The sequence below is a fragment of the Homarus americanus genome, unplaced genomic scaffold (genome assembly GCF_018991925.1).
Source record: "Homarus americanus isolate GMGI-L3 unplaced genomic scaffold, GMGI_Hamer_2.0 scaffold10717, whole genome shotgun sequence".
Taxonomy (NCBI): Eukaryota; Metazoa; Arthropoda; class Malacostraca; order Decapoda; family Nephropidae; genus Homarus; species Homarus americanus.
The window spans coordinates 22479-40842 of record NW_024735444.1 but is presented as its reverse complement, the minus strand read 5'-3'; the positions used below and the strand labels follow the sequence as shown (position 1 = coordinate 40842).

Sequence of the window (18364 nt, the reverse complement as noted above, 5' to 3'; positions counted from 1 at the left end):
TGGTAAGAGGACGGCTTGGAGTTTATTGGAAGTCCAACCGTAAGGCATGGGTGACAAGACAGCTCTTTAATGAATGGGCTGTTAAGGTGTTTTGCCCTTCTGTGAAGAGCAACCTACCCACCAATAAACTCCCTTTAAAGGCTCTTCTCCTCATGGATAATGCCCCTGGTCATGACCCTCAACTTGCCAGCACTTTGGAGTCTCAATTTGACTTTGTTAAAGTGTTATTTTTGCCTCCCAACACTACATCAATCATACAGCCAATGGACCAGAATGTGATCAGCAACTTCAAGAAGTTGTACATGAAGAAAATGTTCAGGAGGTGTCATCAGGCAACTTCCACTGATCCTGAACTAATACTGGCACAGTTCTGGAAGACACAGTTTGACATCCTGGAGGCTGTAAAATTGATTGTGTCCTCATGGCAAGAAGTCTCCACTAGAACCCTCAATTCTTCATGGAAAGCACTGTGGCCATCAGTAGTCCATGATTTTGAGGGATTTCAGGATGAAACAGAGTTGGACCAGGAGATTGTGTCCATTGGTCAGTCATTGGGCCTTGAAGTGGAGGAGGATGATGTAGAAGAGCTTGTGATGTCTCCTGAGGAGGAACTTACTCCAGATGACTTGCAGCAACTGGATGAGATGTTAGAGGCTGACAGTGGTGAGGAGGAAACGGAAAGTGATGACCATATGTCTACTTCACATTTGAAAGATGTTGTTCACTACTGGGAGAAGTTCAGGAAACTGGCTTCAAGGCACCCAGATGTGGAAAAAGCAGAACTTGGTTTGTGTAATGTTGAGGACACAATGGTCTCCTTCAAACATCAGTTAATGATGAGGAGGAGAGATGCCCCACAGACCAAAATTGACACTTTCTTCAGTTAAAGGCAGAGGGAACAAGATGCTAGCCCTCAGCCTTCCACTTCAAGAAGGAGAGAGGATGTTCCTGCTGGAGAATCTGTCAGTCCAGAGGTTCCTGACATTTTCATGGAAGGTGACTCACCTTCCAAGAAGCGGTAAAATGCTTCTCCTCCACCTCCACTTCCTTCTCTTCTCCCTTCTCCTTCTCCACCTCCCACTTCAAATTCACATCATCATCATCATCCAGGAGCCTTCTACATACACACCTCAAAGTAAGTGTACTTTACTACGTTTTTTTGTTGACTTTAGGCAATTTTCGGTGAGCTGGAACCAATTACCCAAAAACCCATTGAAACAATGGTTTCAGTTAACGAGTTTTTCGGTTAACAAGCAACCTTCTAGAAAGAATTGTGCTCGTTAACCGAGGGACCACTGTAATATAATTATAATAATAATAATAATAATAATAATAATAATAATAATAATAAAATAACAATAATAATAATAACAATAACAATAACAATAATAATAATAATAATAATAATAATAATAATAATAATAAAAATAATAACAATACCGTATATCTCGGCCTATAAGGCGTCGGGGTGCATAAGACGGCCCCCCCAAATTTCCATTTAAAAAGTAGCTTTTGAGCTCTATTCGCTGTATAAGACCAGTACCCCAAATGTGACACTTACCCACTGACTCAGTAGTCCTCTACCAACCATCCTTGGTTTTTTTTAAATAAGGCCAATTCACTTCAAGTAATGTCATCAAATGTTACCCGCTGGTGTAGTGTAAACACTAGTGACATCACTGAAGCGTCTGCTATTTACCGGTAACTGGAACTAATGTCGGTGTCGAGTAAAATTTTTCCATTTACTTGAAATGGATTTACTGATTTATTTGTTTATTTATTTATTTATAATATACTGTAACATATTAAACACACTGCAAGTATTTTCTTTAATTTATATGCTTGCTTCACACGAGACGACCGGTGGCGGGAGTGTTCCCTCGTCTCGGTGGCGGGAGTGTTCCCTCATCCTGATGTCTCATTCCCTCGTGTTCCCTAGTCTCGGTGGCGAGTGTTCCCCTTGTGGTAGGACTGGTTACCTCGTAGGACTGTCTCGATTACCTACGTCTAAATTGTCTCCTGCGTGGCGAGAGTGTTCCCTCATTTCGATCGAGAGTGTTCCCTAGGCCACCATTGGTTGGGGTGTTCCTCGTCTCGGTGGTGGGACTGTGTTCCTCCGTCCGATGGCGGAGTGTTCCCTCGTCTCATTGGCGGGGAGTGTTCCCTCGTCACCGTTGGTGGGACTGTGTTCCCTCGTCCCCTCGTCTCAGTGGTGGTGTTCCTACCGTCTCGGGTGGGAGTGTTCCTACGGAGTGTTCCCTCGTCACCATTGGTGGGGCTATGTCGTCTCAAGTGGTGGGTGTTCCCTCGTCTCGGTGGTGGGACTGTGTTCCCTAAGTGGTGGGACTGTGTTACCTCGTCTCAGTGGTGGGACTGTGTTTACCTGGTGGTGGGACGTCCTCGGTGGTGGGACTGTGTTCCCTCGTCTGTGGTGGGACTGTGTTCCCTCGTCAGATTAGGACTGGTATTTACCTCGTCTCAGTGAAGTGAGACTGTGTTACCTACGTCTCAGTAAGTAGGACTGTGTTCCCTACCTGATGTAGTGAGACGTCTCGGTGGTGGGACTGTGTTCCCTCTCGGTGGTGGGACGTGTTCCCTCGTCTCGATGGTGGTGGGACTGTCTCAGTTCCCTCGTCTCGGTGGTGGGAGTGTTCCGTCTATGGTGGGAGTGTTCCCTGGAATCACCAAATTGGTGGGAGTGTTCTCACCGGTGGTGGGTCTCAGTGGCGGGACTGTGTTCCCTAGTCTCGGTGGTGGGAGTGTTCCGTCTCGGTGGCGGGACTGTGTTCCCCTCGTGCTGGTAGGCGGGACTGGTGGGGGTGAGACTGTGTTCCCTAAATCTCCAGTGGGGTAGGACTGTGTTCCCTACGTCTCCGGTGGTGAGACTGTGTTCCCTGCGTCTCGATGGTAGGACTGTGTTACCTACGTCTCAGTGGTAGGACTGTGTTCCCCGTCTCGATGGTGGGAGTGTTCCCTCGTCTGATGGTGAAGAGTGTTCCCTCGTCTCGATTGCGGGACTGTGTTCCCTCCTCGTCTCGGTGGCGGACTATGTTCCCTCGTCTCGGTGGCGGGACTGTGTTCCCTCTCGTCTCACAGTTCCCCCTCGTGGCGTCGGTGGTGGGACTGTGTTCCCTCGTCTCGTGGTGGGACTGTGTTCCCCAGTGGTGGGATGTTCCCTCTCGGTGGTGGGACTGTGTTCCCTCGTCTCGGTGGTGGAAGTCTGATGGTGGGACTGTGTTCCCCGTCTCGCAGGGAGTGTTCCCTCGTCTCGTGGTGGGACTGTGTTACCTCGTCCTGTGTTCCGGTGGTGGTGGGACTGTGTTCCCTCGTCTCGGTGGTGGGACTGTGTTACGTCTCGGTGGTGGTGTGTCCCTCGTCTCTCGGGGTGGTGGGACTGTGTTCCTCCTCGCCCTCGTGGTGGGACTGTGCCCTCGTCTCGGTGGTGGGACTGTGTTCCCTCGCCCTCGGTGGTGGGACTGTGTCCCTCGTCTCGCCCTCGTCTCGTGGTGGACTGTGTTCCCTGCGTCTCGTGGTGGAGTGTTCCCTCTCGGTGGTGGGACTGTGTTCCCTCGTCCCAGTGGACTGTGTTCCCTCGTCTCGGTGGTGGTTCCTTGTTGTGTGTCCCTCGCCGGTGGTGGGACTGTGTTCCTCGCCCCGGTGGTGGAGTGTTCCCTCGTCTCGGTGGTGGACTGTGTTACTGGTGACCCCTGTGGTGGGACTGTGTTCCTCGGGTGGTGGGACTGTGTTCCCTCGTGGTGGACCTCGGTGGTGGGACTCGTGTTGGTGGGAGTGTTCCCGCTCGTGGTGGGACTGTGTTCCTCGTCTCGGTGGGGGACTGTGTTCCCTCGTGGTGGTGGTGGGGACTGTGTTCCCTGCGTGGTGGACCGGTGGTGGTGGGGTGTTCCCTACCGGTGGTGGGACTGTGTTCCCTCGTCTCGGTGGTGGGACTGTGTTCCCTCGTCTCGTGGTGGGACTGTGTCCCTGCGCTCGGTGGTGGACTGTGTTCCTCTCCTCGGTGGGACTGTGTTCTCGCCCGGTGGTGGGACTGTGTTCCTCGTCCCGGGTGGGACTGTGTTCCCTCGTCTCGGTGGTGGACTGTGTTCCTCCCGTGGTGGGACTGTTTCCCTCGTCTCCTGGTGGTGGGACTGTGTTCCTGCGTCTCGGTGGTGGGACTGTGTTCTCGACTGTGTCTCCCGGTGGTGGGACTGTGTTCCCCGTCTCGTGGTGGGACTGTGTTCCCCCGTCTCGGTGGTGGGACTGTGTTCCCTCGTCTCGTGGTGGACTGTGTGCCTGTGGGACTGTGTTCCTCGCTCCGTGGTGGGACTGTGTTCCTACTTTGGGACTGTGTTCCTCGCTCGGTGGTGGACTGTGTTCCCTCGCCGTGGTGGGACGTGGTGGTGGACTGTGTTCCCTCGTCTCGGTGGTGGGACTGTGTTCCCTCGTCTCGGTGGTGGGACTGTGTTCCCTCGTCTCGGTGGTGGGACTGTGTTCCCTCGTCTCGGTGGTGGGACTGTGTTCCCTCGTCTCGGTGGTGGGACTGTGTTCCCACTGTTTACCGTACTTTTTTTTAGTAAGTTCTTTTATGTTATATTTTTTACTAAAAGTGTTATTTTATGTGGATAAAAATGTTACAATGGACTTAAAACTATAAAAAAATCATCTGAGCATGCTTGACAACATACATATCGACACCAACATCACCCAGATTGACCAACTACATCAATTTCTACAAGAAAAATCAACTTTTGAAGGTTAATATGGCGGCCATCTTGAAAAATGGTCGCCATCTTGAATTTTTAAATGGCCAATCAGGCAGACTTGAGTAGTAACCATTAGAGAATTACCATGCCAAATTTGGTGCTTGTACCACCATTTTCATGATTCTCTTGAAAAATTGCATTTAGCTGCCCCACTAATGTCACCACTCCCATCTCAACATGACACTCATATACTGAAATATTGTATTTCATACTACATATGACTTTACAAAAAGAAATGTCCACGTCTGGTTAAATAATTCTTGTTAAAGGCATTTTGTTTTCTTTATAAACACTTTATTATACAGTACAGCGAAATAATATACAGTTAACCCTCACTTTACGCGGTCCCGCATTCCGCGTTTTCACGTTTACGCGGTGCCTTGCCAGAACCTAACGTGCTCACATTACGCGGTACGTGAACCCCATTACGCGGAGAGTGTCCGGCGCGACGCTATTTTTAGATTCGCCCCACCCGCCACCCACCCGCCTGCCTGCCTGTGCTCCTCGCCTCTCCCTCCTCCTCCCTCCGCTTGGGCAAGCCGCGCGGTAAGGTTGCGCAGTGTGTGTCTTTGTTGCGTTATCACTGACGTCATATGACGTATCGGACTGTGATTGGCCATGCATCCCTACCCCCCTCTGCTACTAGCTGTAATTGGCTTAAAGCATTATGACGTGTCCACCCGGGGGGGGGAGGGAGGGAGGGAGGAAAGACGACGCTTGACCTAGCCGCGGCAGTTTCATCCCTCAAGGCCACACCTTGTAAACGCGCATCCATTGTTCCGTAAAATGGCTTCAGCCGGACCACCACCCCCAGAGAGAAACCTTTCCTTACCTGGACCCAGCGGCACTAAGCCAAAGAAGACACGACGTTCCTTAAGCTACGAGGTGAAGTATACCATCATCCAAGAGTTGGAGAAAGGAACAAGGCAGGTTGATTTGGCGCACCAGCATGGTGTGAATGAATCTACGATTCGAACAATAAAGAAGGATGCAGCCAAGATAAAGGAGCACATGAAGATCACAAAGTCTACAGGTGCTTCTATGATCAAGTATTTTCACAACCAGGTGCTTCTCAAGACAGAAAAATTACTTGTGAGGTACTTGGTGCATCAGGCGCGACGGAACATGGCGGTCGACACGCGCTCTGTTAAGGACTACGCACATGAACTGTACAGTGCAGTGGCACGAAAGATGGGAACTACAGAGCCCAAACCCTTTAATGCTTCCTCTGGGTGGTTACAGAGGTTTAAGATCCGGAACAAGATCACCAATATAAACATTGGTGGTGAAGAAGCGAGTGCTGACCGTGCTGCGGCTAGGGAATTTCCTCCGTTTTTACGTGAGATTATGGAGGAAGGACAGTACAGTGACGACCAGGTGTTTAACACTGACGAATCTGGTCTTTTCTGGAAAAAGCTACCTTCCAAGTCCTTCGTTGTAAAGAATGCCAGCAGGATTCGGGGCCGGAAGATGCAGAAGGAACGCATCACCGTCCTGTTTACCACCAATGCCTCCGGTACCTGTAAGCTCAAGTTATCGGTGATCCACACAGCAAGCAAGCCGCACGCCTACAAAACCATGGACATGACCAAGCTAAATGTCCACTGGCTGACCGCACTTAAGGCGTGGATGTTCTCTACACTGTCCCTCTCCTGGTTTGATGACTGTTTTGTTCCCAATGTAAAGAAATTCTGTGAGCGACAGAATGTGCCATTCAAGATTTTGTTGCTGCTGGACAACGCACCAGGACACTCGCCCCTACTGTTAGATCGTCACCCCAACGTAAAAGTGGTCTTCCTTCCTCCCAACACTACGTCTATATTACAACCCATGGACCAAGAGTTAATCTGTAATGTAAAAGCTGCATTCTCAACAAAAAAATTCAAACTCCTGAATGACTACACCAACACCAGGGAAGAGTTGCGTAACCTGAGTGACACCACCACCGATAGCAAGAGCGAAGAAGATGAGGATCAACAGTTGGCACAGCAAAAAATACTGTTCAAACAATTCTGGAGAGTATTTAACATCAAGAAAGCTGTGGACTTCTTGGTGGAGTCATGGGATCAGCTGTCTATTGCTACAATTCGTCACGCATGGAGACATGTGTTGCATGGAATACCAGATGAGAGGAGGAGTCAATCTGTGACTGGTGAGGTTCAGACTGTTGCAGTAGCAGTGGACCTTGCCAGAGAAGCTGCGCAGACTGTTACAGTTCCAGGCTTCTCCGAGACCACCAACGACGACATCCTGGAGGTGATCAGAGATCCTGAAGTGACTGCCGACGAGATGTTGGAAGAAGATCACGTCAGTGAAGAGGAGGAAGAAGGTGCGTCATTCTCCGAAGAACACAGTTTAAGTCATAGTGATATTAAGGGTGCCATGGAGTGTGCAGAGAAGATGAAGTCCTTCCTTTCCCGCGACAATGACGATGACCGCTATGAAGTCTTCCATACCCGGCTGGTGCAGGCTATGGAGCCGTACATCAAGGTGTATCACGACAACATAAACACCAGCCGTCAAAAAAGCATAACCGAGTTCTTCGCCCGCAACCCACCACAGCCAGCCCAAGCCAGTGATAGTGACAGTGAAGATGACTTTGAGGGATTTGTCAGGGAAGCCCTGACAACTGTAAGTGACAGTGATGGTGATTCACCTAGTAATGGTGATTCACCTGAGGGCCAGTAATCTGCCCTCTGCCTCGGAACCAGCCTCCATCCCCGTATGCCGACCCATCTCTTCTACCACCGTAAGTGTTCCACCTAACTTTTAGTTTTTCTAACCTAGCCTTTATTTTTCCTATGTTAACCTTTATTTTTCCTAACCTAACCTCTTCTATATTACTTGTTTTTTCATACCATCATAAAGTTAAGATAAAATTTTTACTACAACATAGTTGTGTGTCGTCAAAAAGTGGAGTTTGGGGGTCGGCCCGGACTCTATTTCAATTAATCCCATATGTTATGTTATTCACTTTACACGTTTCTCACTTTACGCGGGACCCTGCGGGTTACATTAACCGCGTAAAGTGAGGGTTAACTGTACATGTAGATATAATACCAGTTGAATAAACGAAACTAAAAAACTGGAGATTGTAATTACAGTGAAGCCTTGACAACTCCATTATGAAGTTAGGGATTAGATGACGCCAAATTCAATCACCTTAATGCATTTTAAGAGAGAGGAGTCACCGTGCCAGGGCTTAATATTATCCTGGACCCTAGAGGTTGATGACGTATTCAGTGTCAGGGGCAGAAATACATCGATGTACACAGCACCTGATCCCAATCAACTCCAGTATAGGTGTTAATAATGTAGAGGTGACCAGGTGTGTTGCACGTTGGTAGTGTTGGATGGTGATGCAGGAAAGAGGTAGTGTGTTGAGGGTGGTGTGTGGTTATGACTCACTCCCACAACCCCCCCACATCACTCACACATCCTCACAACACTACCACAATCCCCCACACCACTCACACATCCTCACAACACTACCACAATCCCCCACACCACTCACACATCCTCACAACACTACCACAATCCCCCACACCACTCACACATCCTCACAACACTACCACAACCTCCCACACCACTCACACATCCTCACAACACTACCACAATCCCCACACCACTCACACATCCTCACAACACTACCACAATCCCCACACACACACACACATCCTCACAACACTACCACAACCTCCCACACACACCCACATCATATCACTCCTCCACAACACTACCACAATCCCCACACCACTCACACATCCTCACAACACTACCACAACCCCCACACCACTCACACATCCTCACAACACTACCACAACCCCCACACCACTCACACATCCTCACAACACTACCACAACCTCCACCACACCACTCACACATCCTCACAACACTACCACAACCCCCCACACCACTCACACATCCTCACAACACTACCACAACCTCCCACACCACTCACACATCCTCACAACACTACCACAACCTCACACATCCTCACAACACTGCCATAATAAAATTAATTATTTCTAGTGTGGTCGACTTCCTACACAAAGACAGGCTATAAATAGCCATCTTATCTCAACCTCCTTCCTTCCTCCTCCATCCCTCTGTTCTCAGAGAGGTCTTGGTAAATAACTTTTGTTTGTTTATTTTCATTGTTTGTCTAATTTATCATGTTGTATCAAAGTAATATTACTAAAAGTTTTAGGCAGCTACCAAACAGGGAGATACTACCGCCTGGGAAGATATTGGAAGCACAATGTACAGTATTGTCTAATGGTAGACCCTACTTCCATATGGCATCACAAAAATTGTGACCAAGTCTTAGGTTGCTGATCTATCTTTCTGCCTCATTTACACACAATTGCAGAGTTTCAATTGTTTCTCTTCCTTTGACAACACAACATACATACAATATAATGTTTCTCACCTTTGATCTTTTTTCCATTTATTTATGGTTGGTTATTTAAAATAATGCCAATTCACTTCAAGTATTGGCATCAAATTATACCGGCTGGTGTACACTAGTGACTCACTTAAGCATCAATTATTCAACTGGAACTAATGTTGGTGTGAGTAAAATATTTCCATTTACTTGAAATAGATTTGCCAATTTATTTGTTTATTTATTTATTTATAATATACTGTAATACATTAAACACACTGCAAGTATTTTCTTTAATTTATATACTTGTTGGTCAACTTCACCTGGTAGGTGAAGTTGACCAGAAATTTATGGTGATCATTAAGGACCAAACTCGAATCTATGACGTGACTTCTGTTCATCATTCTCATCCTAAATTTACCACTGTCGGTAGTTTCAAGAATTAACTCAGTCATTTACTGAATATTCTTTGTAAAAAAATAAATTTTAAATTAATTATTTATAGGAGATAAGTATTATGATCAGTAAATATACAGATATGCATTACTGACCACCTCCGAACACAAGGACGGCTAAAAATAGCCACAGGCGGTCACAGTCAAGGTCACTTTCCCTTTCTTGTCACTGGCAAATGGGGGGGGGGTGATGATAGCAACTGTGTTTATTACCGGGGTATATTGTTGTTTTACGGTATGTTAGACAGGTTTATAATACATTTTTATTATTTTAATATACCGGTAATCTTCATTTTAATCCAGCTTCCCAAACGTAAGTATCAGTATAAAATAATTAGTGGTAGGACCTTGTGAGTGGTTTACCAGGTTTCCATCACCACTCTTGACACGCTAAACCGCAATATTTAAGAGGCAAGAATTTTATCTCTGGTGCTTAAGACGACCCCCTAACTTTGGGCTGATTTTTTTTGTTCAAATTCCGTCTTGTAGGCCGAGATATACGGTAACAATACAGTAATAATGAGAAGAACAACAACAATACAGGTTGTACCTCTCTAGTCCGGCAACCTCGGGACCGACCGGTGCCGGACCATGGAAATTCACCCTTTTCCTGGATAGATAGTGACTTGTGCTTACGCTTGGAAGCACTAGCACCACTTTCTCTGCTTCATGGTCTCTTTGAAGACATATGTCGTACAGAAGCTTCTCAAATTTCTCGAGTTTTTAATTCAATGTTTTTTATTGGAACACAAAAAAAAAATAAAAAATTTTGACGGCGGAAACTCGAATTTCGACGGGTTTGAACGGCTCACCAACGTTCAGACGACCGAAGGGTCAAGACGTACCTGGCGCTCCTCTCGGAGCAGCCAGATCAACTGTTAAGTTGGCCCATACCAACCCCTTCCCCTGAACCCTCCTCCCCACCGGAATATCAACAAGTTCTCGCCAGAAGTTACAATTTCATTTAGGAAAGGAATGGAACCAATGTTAAACAGAGGTGAACAGTGGTGAACAGTGCTTAAGTCAGTGAGAACAACTCAACATTAACAGTCGTACCCAAGTTAGGCTTCACACAGTGAGGTCCCAGGTACCCAGTGATAACGGCCCGTGAGACCCAACAACAACCAGCGATGTGTTAATCCGTCTACGATAGGAAGGCCTGGGACCAAACCTCACTCATATAACACCATCTGTGAAGGAATTACTACACCACATGAGGCCCCCTCATAACACCATCTGTGAGGGAATTATTACACCACGTCAGGTCCCTCATAACACCATCTGTGAGGGAATTACTACACCACGTCAGGTCCCTCATAACACCATCTGTGAGGGAATTGCTACACCACGTGAGGACCCTCATAACACCATCTGTGAGGTAATTACTACACCACGTGGTCCCTCATAACACCATCTGCGAGGGAATTACTACACCACGTGAGGCCCCTCATAACACCATCTGTGAGGGAATTGCTACACCACGTGAGGCCCCTCATAACACCATCTGTGAGGGAATTACTACACCACGTGAGGCCCCTCATAACACCATCTGCGAATTGCTACACCACGTGAGGACCCTCATAACACCATCTGCTACACCACGTAGGTCCCTCATAACACCATCTGTGAGGTAATTACTACACCACGTGGTCCTTCATAACACCATCTGTGAGGGAATTACTACACCACGTCAGGTCCCTCATAACACCATCTGTGAGGGAATTGCTACACCACGTGAGGCCCCTCATAACACCATCTGTGAGGTAATTACTACACCACGTGGTCCCTCATAACACCATCTGTGAGGGAATTACTACACCACGTCAGGTCCCTCATAACACCATCTGTGAGGGAATTGCTACACCATGTGAGGCCCCTCATAACACCATCTGTGAGGGAATTACTACACCACGTCAGGTCCCTCATAACACCAACTGTGAGGGAATTACTACACCACGTGGTCCCTCATAACACCATCTGAGGGAACTACTACATCACGTGAGGTCCCTCCTAACACCATCTGGGAGGGAGTTACTACACTACGTGTTTGCTGTTCAACACGTACAATCCTACATTAATCTGTATGTTCACTGTATGTTCCTTTACCTTTCTCTAATGAAGGCTTTTGTTAAACCACCAATGTATGTAATAAGTCATTTATGTCCAATGTATATTTTCAGCCTTCGGGCTGCAGAACTTTTTCAATAAACCGTTCATTATTATTATTATTATTATTATTATTATTAAACAGCGCCATTTCTCTTATGTTCAAAGGATTCATTATTGTTTATTACTGAATGTCTTTTTGATTGAATTAATGTTTGTGTGTGCAAAATGAGCAATACAATTCATTAATAATACATAGAATATTAAAACACACAAGGAGACGAGACGGCTGCCGGCATTGTTTTCATTAATGCTTACAAAACCAGTCACTGATTGGTTCTACATATAAAACTGAAGAAAATAAGACCCTGATTGTAGCTGTAGTAAAATTAATGTAAAAAAAAAAATTAATATGGTTGTTTGAAGTAATGTTATTTAATGTTAATAAATGGAACAATATAAGTAGCTAACCATTAATGGTAAAGAAAAAAAAGTGAGACTGCTCGTATGTAAGTGCGTACATGTGAAAATATATCGTCATTACTCTACATAAGAATATGAAAGCAATACTTATTTACTGCTCATATATATTGAAGGGTTAAATGTTGTACTCTGTATAGACAAGCAGAGAGAGAGAGAGAGCAGCCGAACTGCCGGATGTAAACAAACCTTAATTTCCCGCGGCTTTGTTGTTTTTTTTTTTACGGGGATTAGCCCACCCGGGCATAGGTCACTGACCCACATTGGGGCCTGAGGGGCAAAAATTTAATACTCCTGTAATAATAATAATTCAGGTTAAAAAAAAAAAAAAAAAAAGCTGCCTATCTACCTACTGTACTGGACAAACTAAAATCGTCCGGACCATGGGAGTTTCCGGACCACAGAATGGCGGACTAGAGAGGTACAACCTGTAATAATAATAATAATAATAATAATAATAATAATAATAATAATAATAATAATAATAATAATAATAATAATAATAATAATAATACCTGTAGAACCTTCTCATTCACAGGTTTACAATTGGTGATTTCAACTATTGGTGGTAAGCAGCTGGTGGCACGGGTGGCTAGCATGTGAGCTTTCTCCCTCAGCACAACAAGTCACCCCACGTGCCCTCACCCGGTACCCGTGACCTACATCCAGTGTCCTACTCTCAAAACTTTAGTGTTTCTTTGTGAAAATGGCCCCTAAAAGACTGCCTAGTGTCAGTGCTAGTGATGCTAGTGGAGTGAAACATAAAAGGCAAAAGTCAGTGACGAGTGCTGCCGCAGTTGGTCGGCTGTTTGGTGTGAACGAATCCAGTGTGGTACATAAAAAAGACTGAACAAGCAATTCTTGATTCAGTTCAGCGAGTGCTCCTGCAAGTGACGCAGGTTGTTTGAGACAAGATCATAGTGAAAACAGAGAAAGCACTGAACATGAGGACCGGCACCGCAAAATGTTCCGATCAACACCAACGTGAACCATGAAATGGGTGAAAGTGTTTATGGTCATCTTTACGAGTCAATGGGCGGTGAAGGGGCTAGTGAACCAACTCTTAGTGCCAGTAAAGGTTGGTTCAAGTCAACAGGTGGTGAAGGGGCTAGTGAACCAACTCTTAGTGCCAGTAAAGGTTGGTTCAAGTCAACAGGTGGTGAAGGGGCTAGTGAACCAACTCTTAGTGCCAGTAAAGGTTGGTTCAAGTCAATGGGTGGTGAAGGGGCTAGTGAACCAACTCTTAGTGCCAGTAAAGGTTGGTTCAAGTCAATAGTGAACCAACTCTTAGTGCCAGTAAAGGTTGGTTCAAGTCAACTAGTGAACCAACTCTTAGTGCCAGTAAAGGTTGGTTCAAGTCAACAGGTGGTGAAGGGGCTAGTGAACCAACTCTTAGTGCCAGTAAAGGTTGGTTCAAGTCAACAGGTGGTGAAGGGGCTAGTGAACCAACTCTTAGTGCCAGTAAAGGTTGGTTCAAGTCAACAGGTGGTGAAGGGGCTAGTGAACCAACTCTTAGTAGTGAACCAACTCTTAGTGCCAGTAAAGGTTGGTTCAAGTCAACAGGTGGTGAAGGGGCTAGTGAACCAACTCTTAGTGCCAGTAAAGGTTGGTTCAAGTCAACAGGTGGTGAAGGGGCTAGTGAACCAACTCTTAGTGCCAGTAAAGGTTGGTTCAAGTCAACAGGTGGTGAAGGGGCTAGTGAACCAACTCTTAGTGCCAGTAAAGGTTGGTTCAAGTCAACAGGTGGTGAAGGGGCTAGTGAACCAACTCTTAGTGCCAGTAAAGGTTGGTTCAAGTCAATGGGTGGTGAAGGGGCTAGTGAACCAACTCTTAGTGCCAGTAAAGGTTGGTTCAAGTCAACAGGTGGTGAAGGGGCTAGTGAACCAACTCTTAGTGCCAGTAAAGGTTGGTTCAAGTCAATGGGTGGTGAAGGGGCTAGTGAACCAACTCTTAGTGCCAGTAAAGGTTGGTTCAAGTCAACAGGTGGTGAAGGGGCTAGTGAACCAACTCTTAGTGCCAGTAAAGGTTGGTTCAAGAATTTTAAGAAAAGATTCTCTCTCCATACTGTGAAGCTGACTGGGGAGGCAGCATCAGCTGACCTCACAGCCACAGGTGTATTTATCGCCAAGATGATGAACATAATAGAAGAGAAAGGCTATAGACCAGAGCAAGTGTTTAATGCTGATGAATCTGGTTTATAATGGAAGAAAATGTCTGGTAGAACCTACATAAACAAGCAGGAGAGGTGAGCATCTAGGTTCAAGGCAGCCAAGGACAGTGACGCTCATCTGTGGCAATGTGACTGGCCACATGATCAAGCCTGGCTTGCTCAGCAAACCCCAGGGCTTTGTGGGAAATATAAAATCCCACAGAAGTATTAACTCTCGTCACTAAAAGAAAATGGTTCTATAAGGTTCAATAATAGTGAAACAAACTGAATCCGTCGAACCAATCACGACGGAGGCGACGACACTCATGTAAATAATTGTGTGTATAGTGGGTTTGGTGCTGTAAGTAACTACTTCGTTAAGCATTATTAAAGTACTAATAATGTAAAAACGTAACGTGTCATGTATTCCTCCTCGTACTTCACATCAACACCAAGGCAGCCGGCCGAGGTGCTGAAACTGAAAATGGGAATGTGAACCTACAAGTCGGGGAGTGTGGCACACAACCCTCAGTGTGGCACACAACCCTCGGTGTGGCACACAACCCTCGGTGTGGCACACAACCCTCGGTGTGGCACACAACCCTCAGTGTAGTCACAACCCTCAGTGTGGCACACAACCCTCAGTGTGGCACACAACCCTCAGTGTAGTCACAACCCTCAGTGTAGTCACAAACTGCCGTGAGACCCTAGACCCTCGAGTGTACACGACCAGCCAGGAGTGATTATCTACAAACTTAACATTATCAACTTACCAGAATATTTACGAAGGGGACTGGGGCGGTCGCGTCAAAAATATAACAGGCTTTAAAGGGTAAATACAAGAACCATCTGCCAGTGTTTAGGCAGTCCAACAAAAAGGCATGGGTAACTGTACAAGCATTCCTGGACCGGTTCCATAAATGTTTTGTCCCAGAAGTGGAAAAATACCTTGCTTCCCAGAAGATGGAATTCAAGGTGTTATTATTGACAGACAATGCACCTGGCCACCCAGAAAGTTTAGCCATCCAGGTGTAGAGGTGGTGTTCCTACCCCCTAACATAACTACTCTTATCCAGCCTCTCGATCAGGGTGTAATAGCACCTCCTTCAAGTCATATTACACACGCCACTCTTTTGGTCGTATCCGTAGTGCCATGGACGCAGACCCTGACCTTGATGTTAGCAAGTGTTGGAAGGAGTACAGCATTGTGGACTGTATTACCAACATCAGTGAAGCATGCAATGAACTCAAACCAGAGACAGTGAATGGTTGTTGGCGCATCCATAGTAAAGGATGTGAATGACATTGTGAGTGTTGCACGTCAGTTGGGTGGTGAGGGGTTTGTGGACATGGCTGCTGAAGACGTGGAAGAGCTGATTGTTGGACACGGAGAGGATGTGACAGAAGAGGATTTGGAAAAGTTGGTAAAAAGTGCCGAGGAAGACATTATGGAATTACAACAAGAAGGTTGGAGCTTGGACAATTTGGGTGAACTATTTCATCAGGTAAAGATGGTGAATGATTTCATTGTTGACCACGACCCTTCCATGGAACACAGCCTTCAGATGGTCCGACGAATCAACCAATTATTGTTTCGTTATCAGGAAATGTTAAAAGGCCTCAAAGTCAAGATGAAACAACTAACAATCGCCGTGTTTTTCAAGAAAGAACCAGCTACTACCGCCACCGATCCACCCTCCTCCTCCCAGCCACCCAACACTTGCCGCCCGGCCACACGCCACTCCACCACCCGCCCACGCACCACTCCACCACCCGCCCACGCACCACTCCACCACCCGCCCACGCACCACTCCACCACCCGCCCACGCACCACTCCACCACCCGCCCACGCACCACTCCACCACCCGCCTCTCCACCAACCACCACTGCATCACCCTCTTCCACCAGTGATCCTGATGATCCACCTATGCTTCAGTAACCAGATGTCTCCCTATGTACACTACACCACTCCCTTAAGCTCCAGACTTCCACATGTAAGTATAGTATTGTGACTTAAGTTTCTCACACACAGTATAGGTAGACCTGTATATTAGAGCACTAAGATATTATATAAGTGGCTACTCGCGATTCTGCCAATTCGCGCCATTTCTTGGAACCTATCCCTCACGAATGGCAAGGGTCTACTGTAGTAGTAGTAATAATAATAATAATAATATCTTCTCGAGCATTAATACCTCCCTGTTTGATAGCTGCCAACTACCTATTACCTGATATTTATTTAATCATTACATGAAATAAGCTGAGGAAGTGAGGGGAGGTTAGGTTAGGTTAGGTTAATTATTATAAGACTCCAACCATGACTTACATTTATTGAGGTGCCATCCTGTAACTTCTTCTCAGTGTAGATGGGAGTTATACTGAAGGTCTCCTGCAGAAGAGCCTCTACATTCACCTCAGAAAGGTCATTGACTCGTATCACACTGCGTGGCTCAAAGATCTTGTTCATGTGGTTGGGTAAGTCTCTGTACATGTTCTTGACAAACTGAAGAAACTGCTGGATCTATGAGGGAGAACACAACCATATTATGACAAGGCACATTAACCTGGTGTAAGGGATGGGTTCACACACACACACACACGCACGCACGCACGCACGCACGCACGCACGCACGCACGCACGCACGCACGCACGCACGCACGCATACGCACTTACTTGACACACATACGCACGCACACACACACACACACACACACACACACACACACACACACACACACACACACACACACACACACACACACACACACACACACACACACACACACACACACACCCACCCACCACCCACCCACCCACCCACCCACCCACCCACCCACCCACACCCACCTCACCCATCCCACACCCACCCACCCACACCCACACACTCACCATCCCCACCCACCCACCCACCCACCCACCCACACACACACACACACACACACACCTCAGGGCTGAACTGTGGTCTGAAGGTCTTGTGCAGCTCTATAATGATCCTGAGACACACCATCACATTCTCCTCGTTGTCTTTCTCCAACAATCGGAACATGAGGGAGAGGATCGGCCGCAGGTACACCTTGAGCTGCTCGTTGCTCGGCAGGCGGTGGATCATCTCCAGGATCAGCTTGCGCAGTTGCTGTGGGTTAAGTTAGGTTAGGTTGCTCTGGGGTGACATTTGATAAGAAACCTCCATATAACAAACTATACTGTACAGAGATAAAAGACCATCATATCAAGGGTCTGTCAGATGGAGGTTTAACTAAATAACTGATATAAATAAACTATACAGTATATGTTAATAATATACAGTATATATATACAGCTCATCCCCGACTTACGACCACCCGCACTTACGACCTGTCTCGGTCGTACCAAAATTTTGTCAAATTACGTATTTTAGAGTCACAACGTCAGTACACAAACAAAATTTTCATTTGTAATTCCCTTTAAAATGGCTGGCAAGCTTAAAAGTGAGAGGTTTGTGGTGCTGAGAAGAAAAAGAGATTTTTTATGTATTATTAAAGCATTTTCGACTTGCGACCTGGATTTGGGTCCCTAACCCCGTCGTAAGTCGGGGAGCAGCTGTATACATATAACAACTGCTGTTACAGTTTAATGAAACATAACTTTATATTATATAGAGTACAGTATGACCCACACCCCCCTAAGTCACACTATATGGGGCTTAAATCAGTCTAACTTATCCAAAAGTCTGACTTATGTGGACCCCCCCCCCCCCTGGCCTTCTTGCTGAAGAAGCACATCCCAATTGTACCAGACAAATATTGAAGACTATTGAGTTAAGAGGACAAAGGAGAACATCTACTTTACTCTAGTTTGACTTAAAACATTTAGTTACACTTATATAGTAGCTAAAACAACTAGTATCTGTGGGAAACAATACGTGACCATGGACGATAAATATTGGTATGCCGTTGGGGCCAGAGGTTGGCAGTCCCGTATTAACGTGGATGCCGTATGTTGATTTACTGTGATATTTTCTGTCGTATTCGTTAACCACATTCCTAA

The 18364-nt window shown here is 46.3% G+C and overlaps 1 protein-coding gene across 1 annotated transcript in view; it reads right to left on the bottom strand.

Annotated features, from left to right (window-relative positions):
- The window catches only part of LOC121871111 (transformation/transcription domain-associated protein-like), a gene marked incomplete at its 5' end in the record, with an annotated part of 56115 nt that extends 38635 nt beyond the window's left edge, over positions 1–17480 (bottom strand). Inside the window, 2 exons of the mRNA XM_042373260.1 lie at positions 16664–16858; positions 17283–17480. Of these exons, the coding sequence (XP_042229194.1) occupies positions 16664–16858; positions 17283–17480 (393 nt within the window). The remainder of the gene's footprint in view (positions 1–16663; positions 16859–17282) is intronic.
- Between the last annotated feature and the right edge of the window lie 884 nt (positions 17481–18364).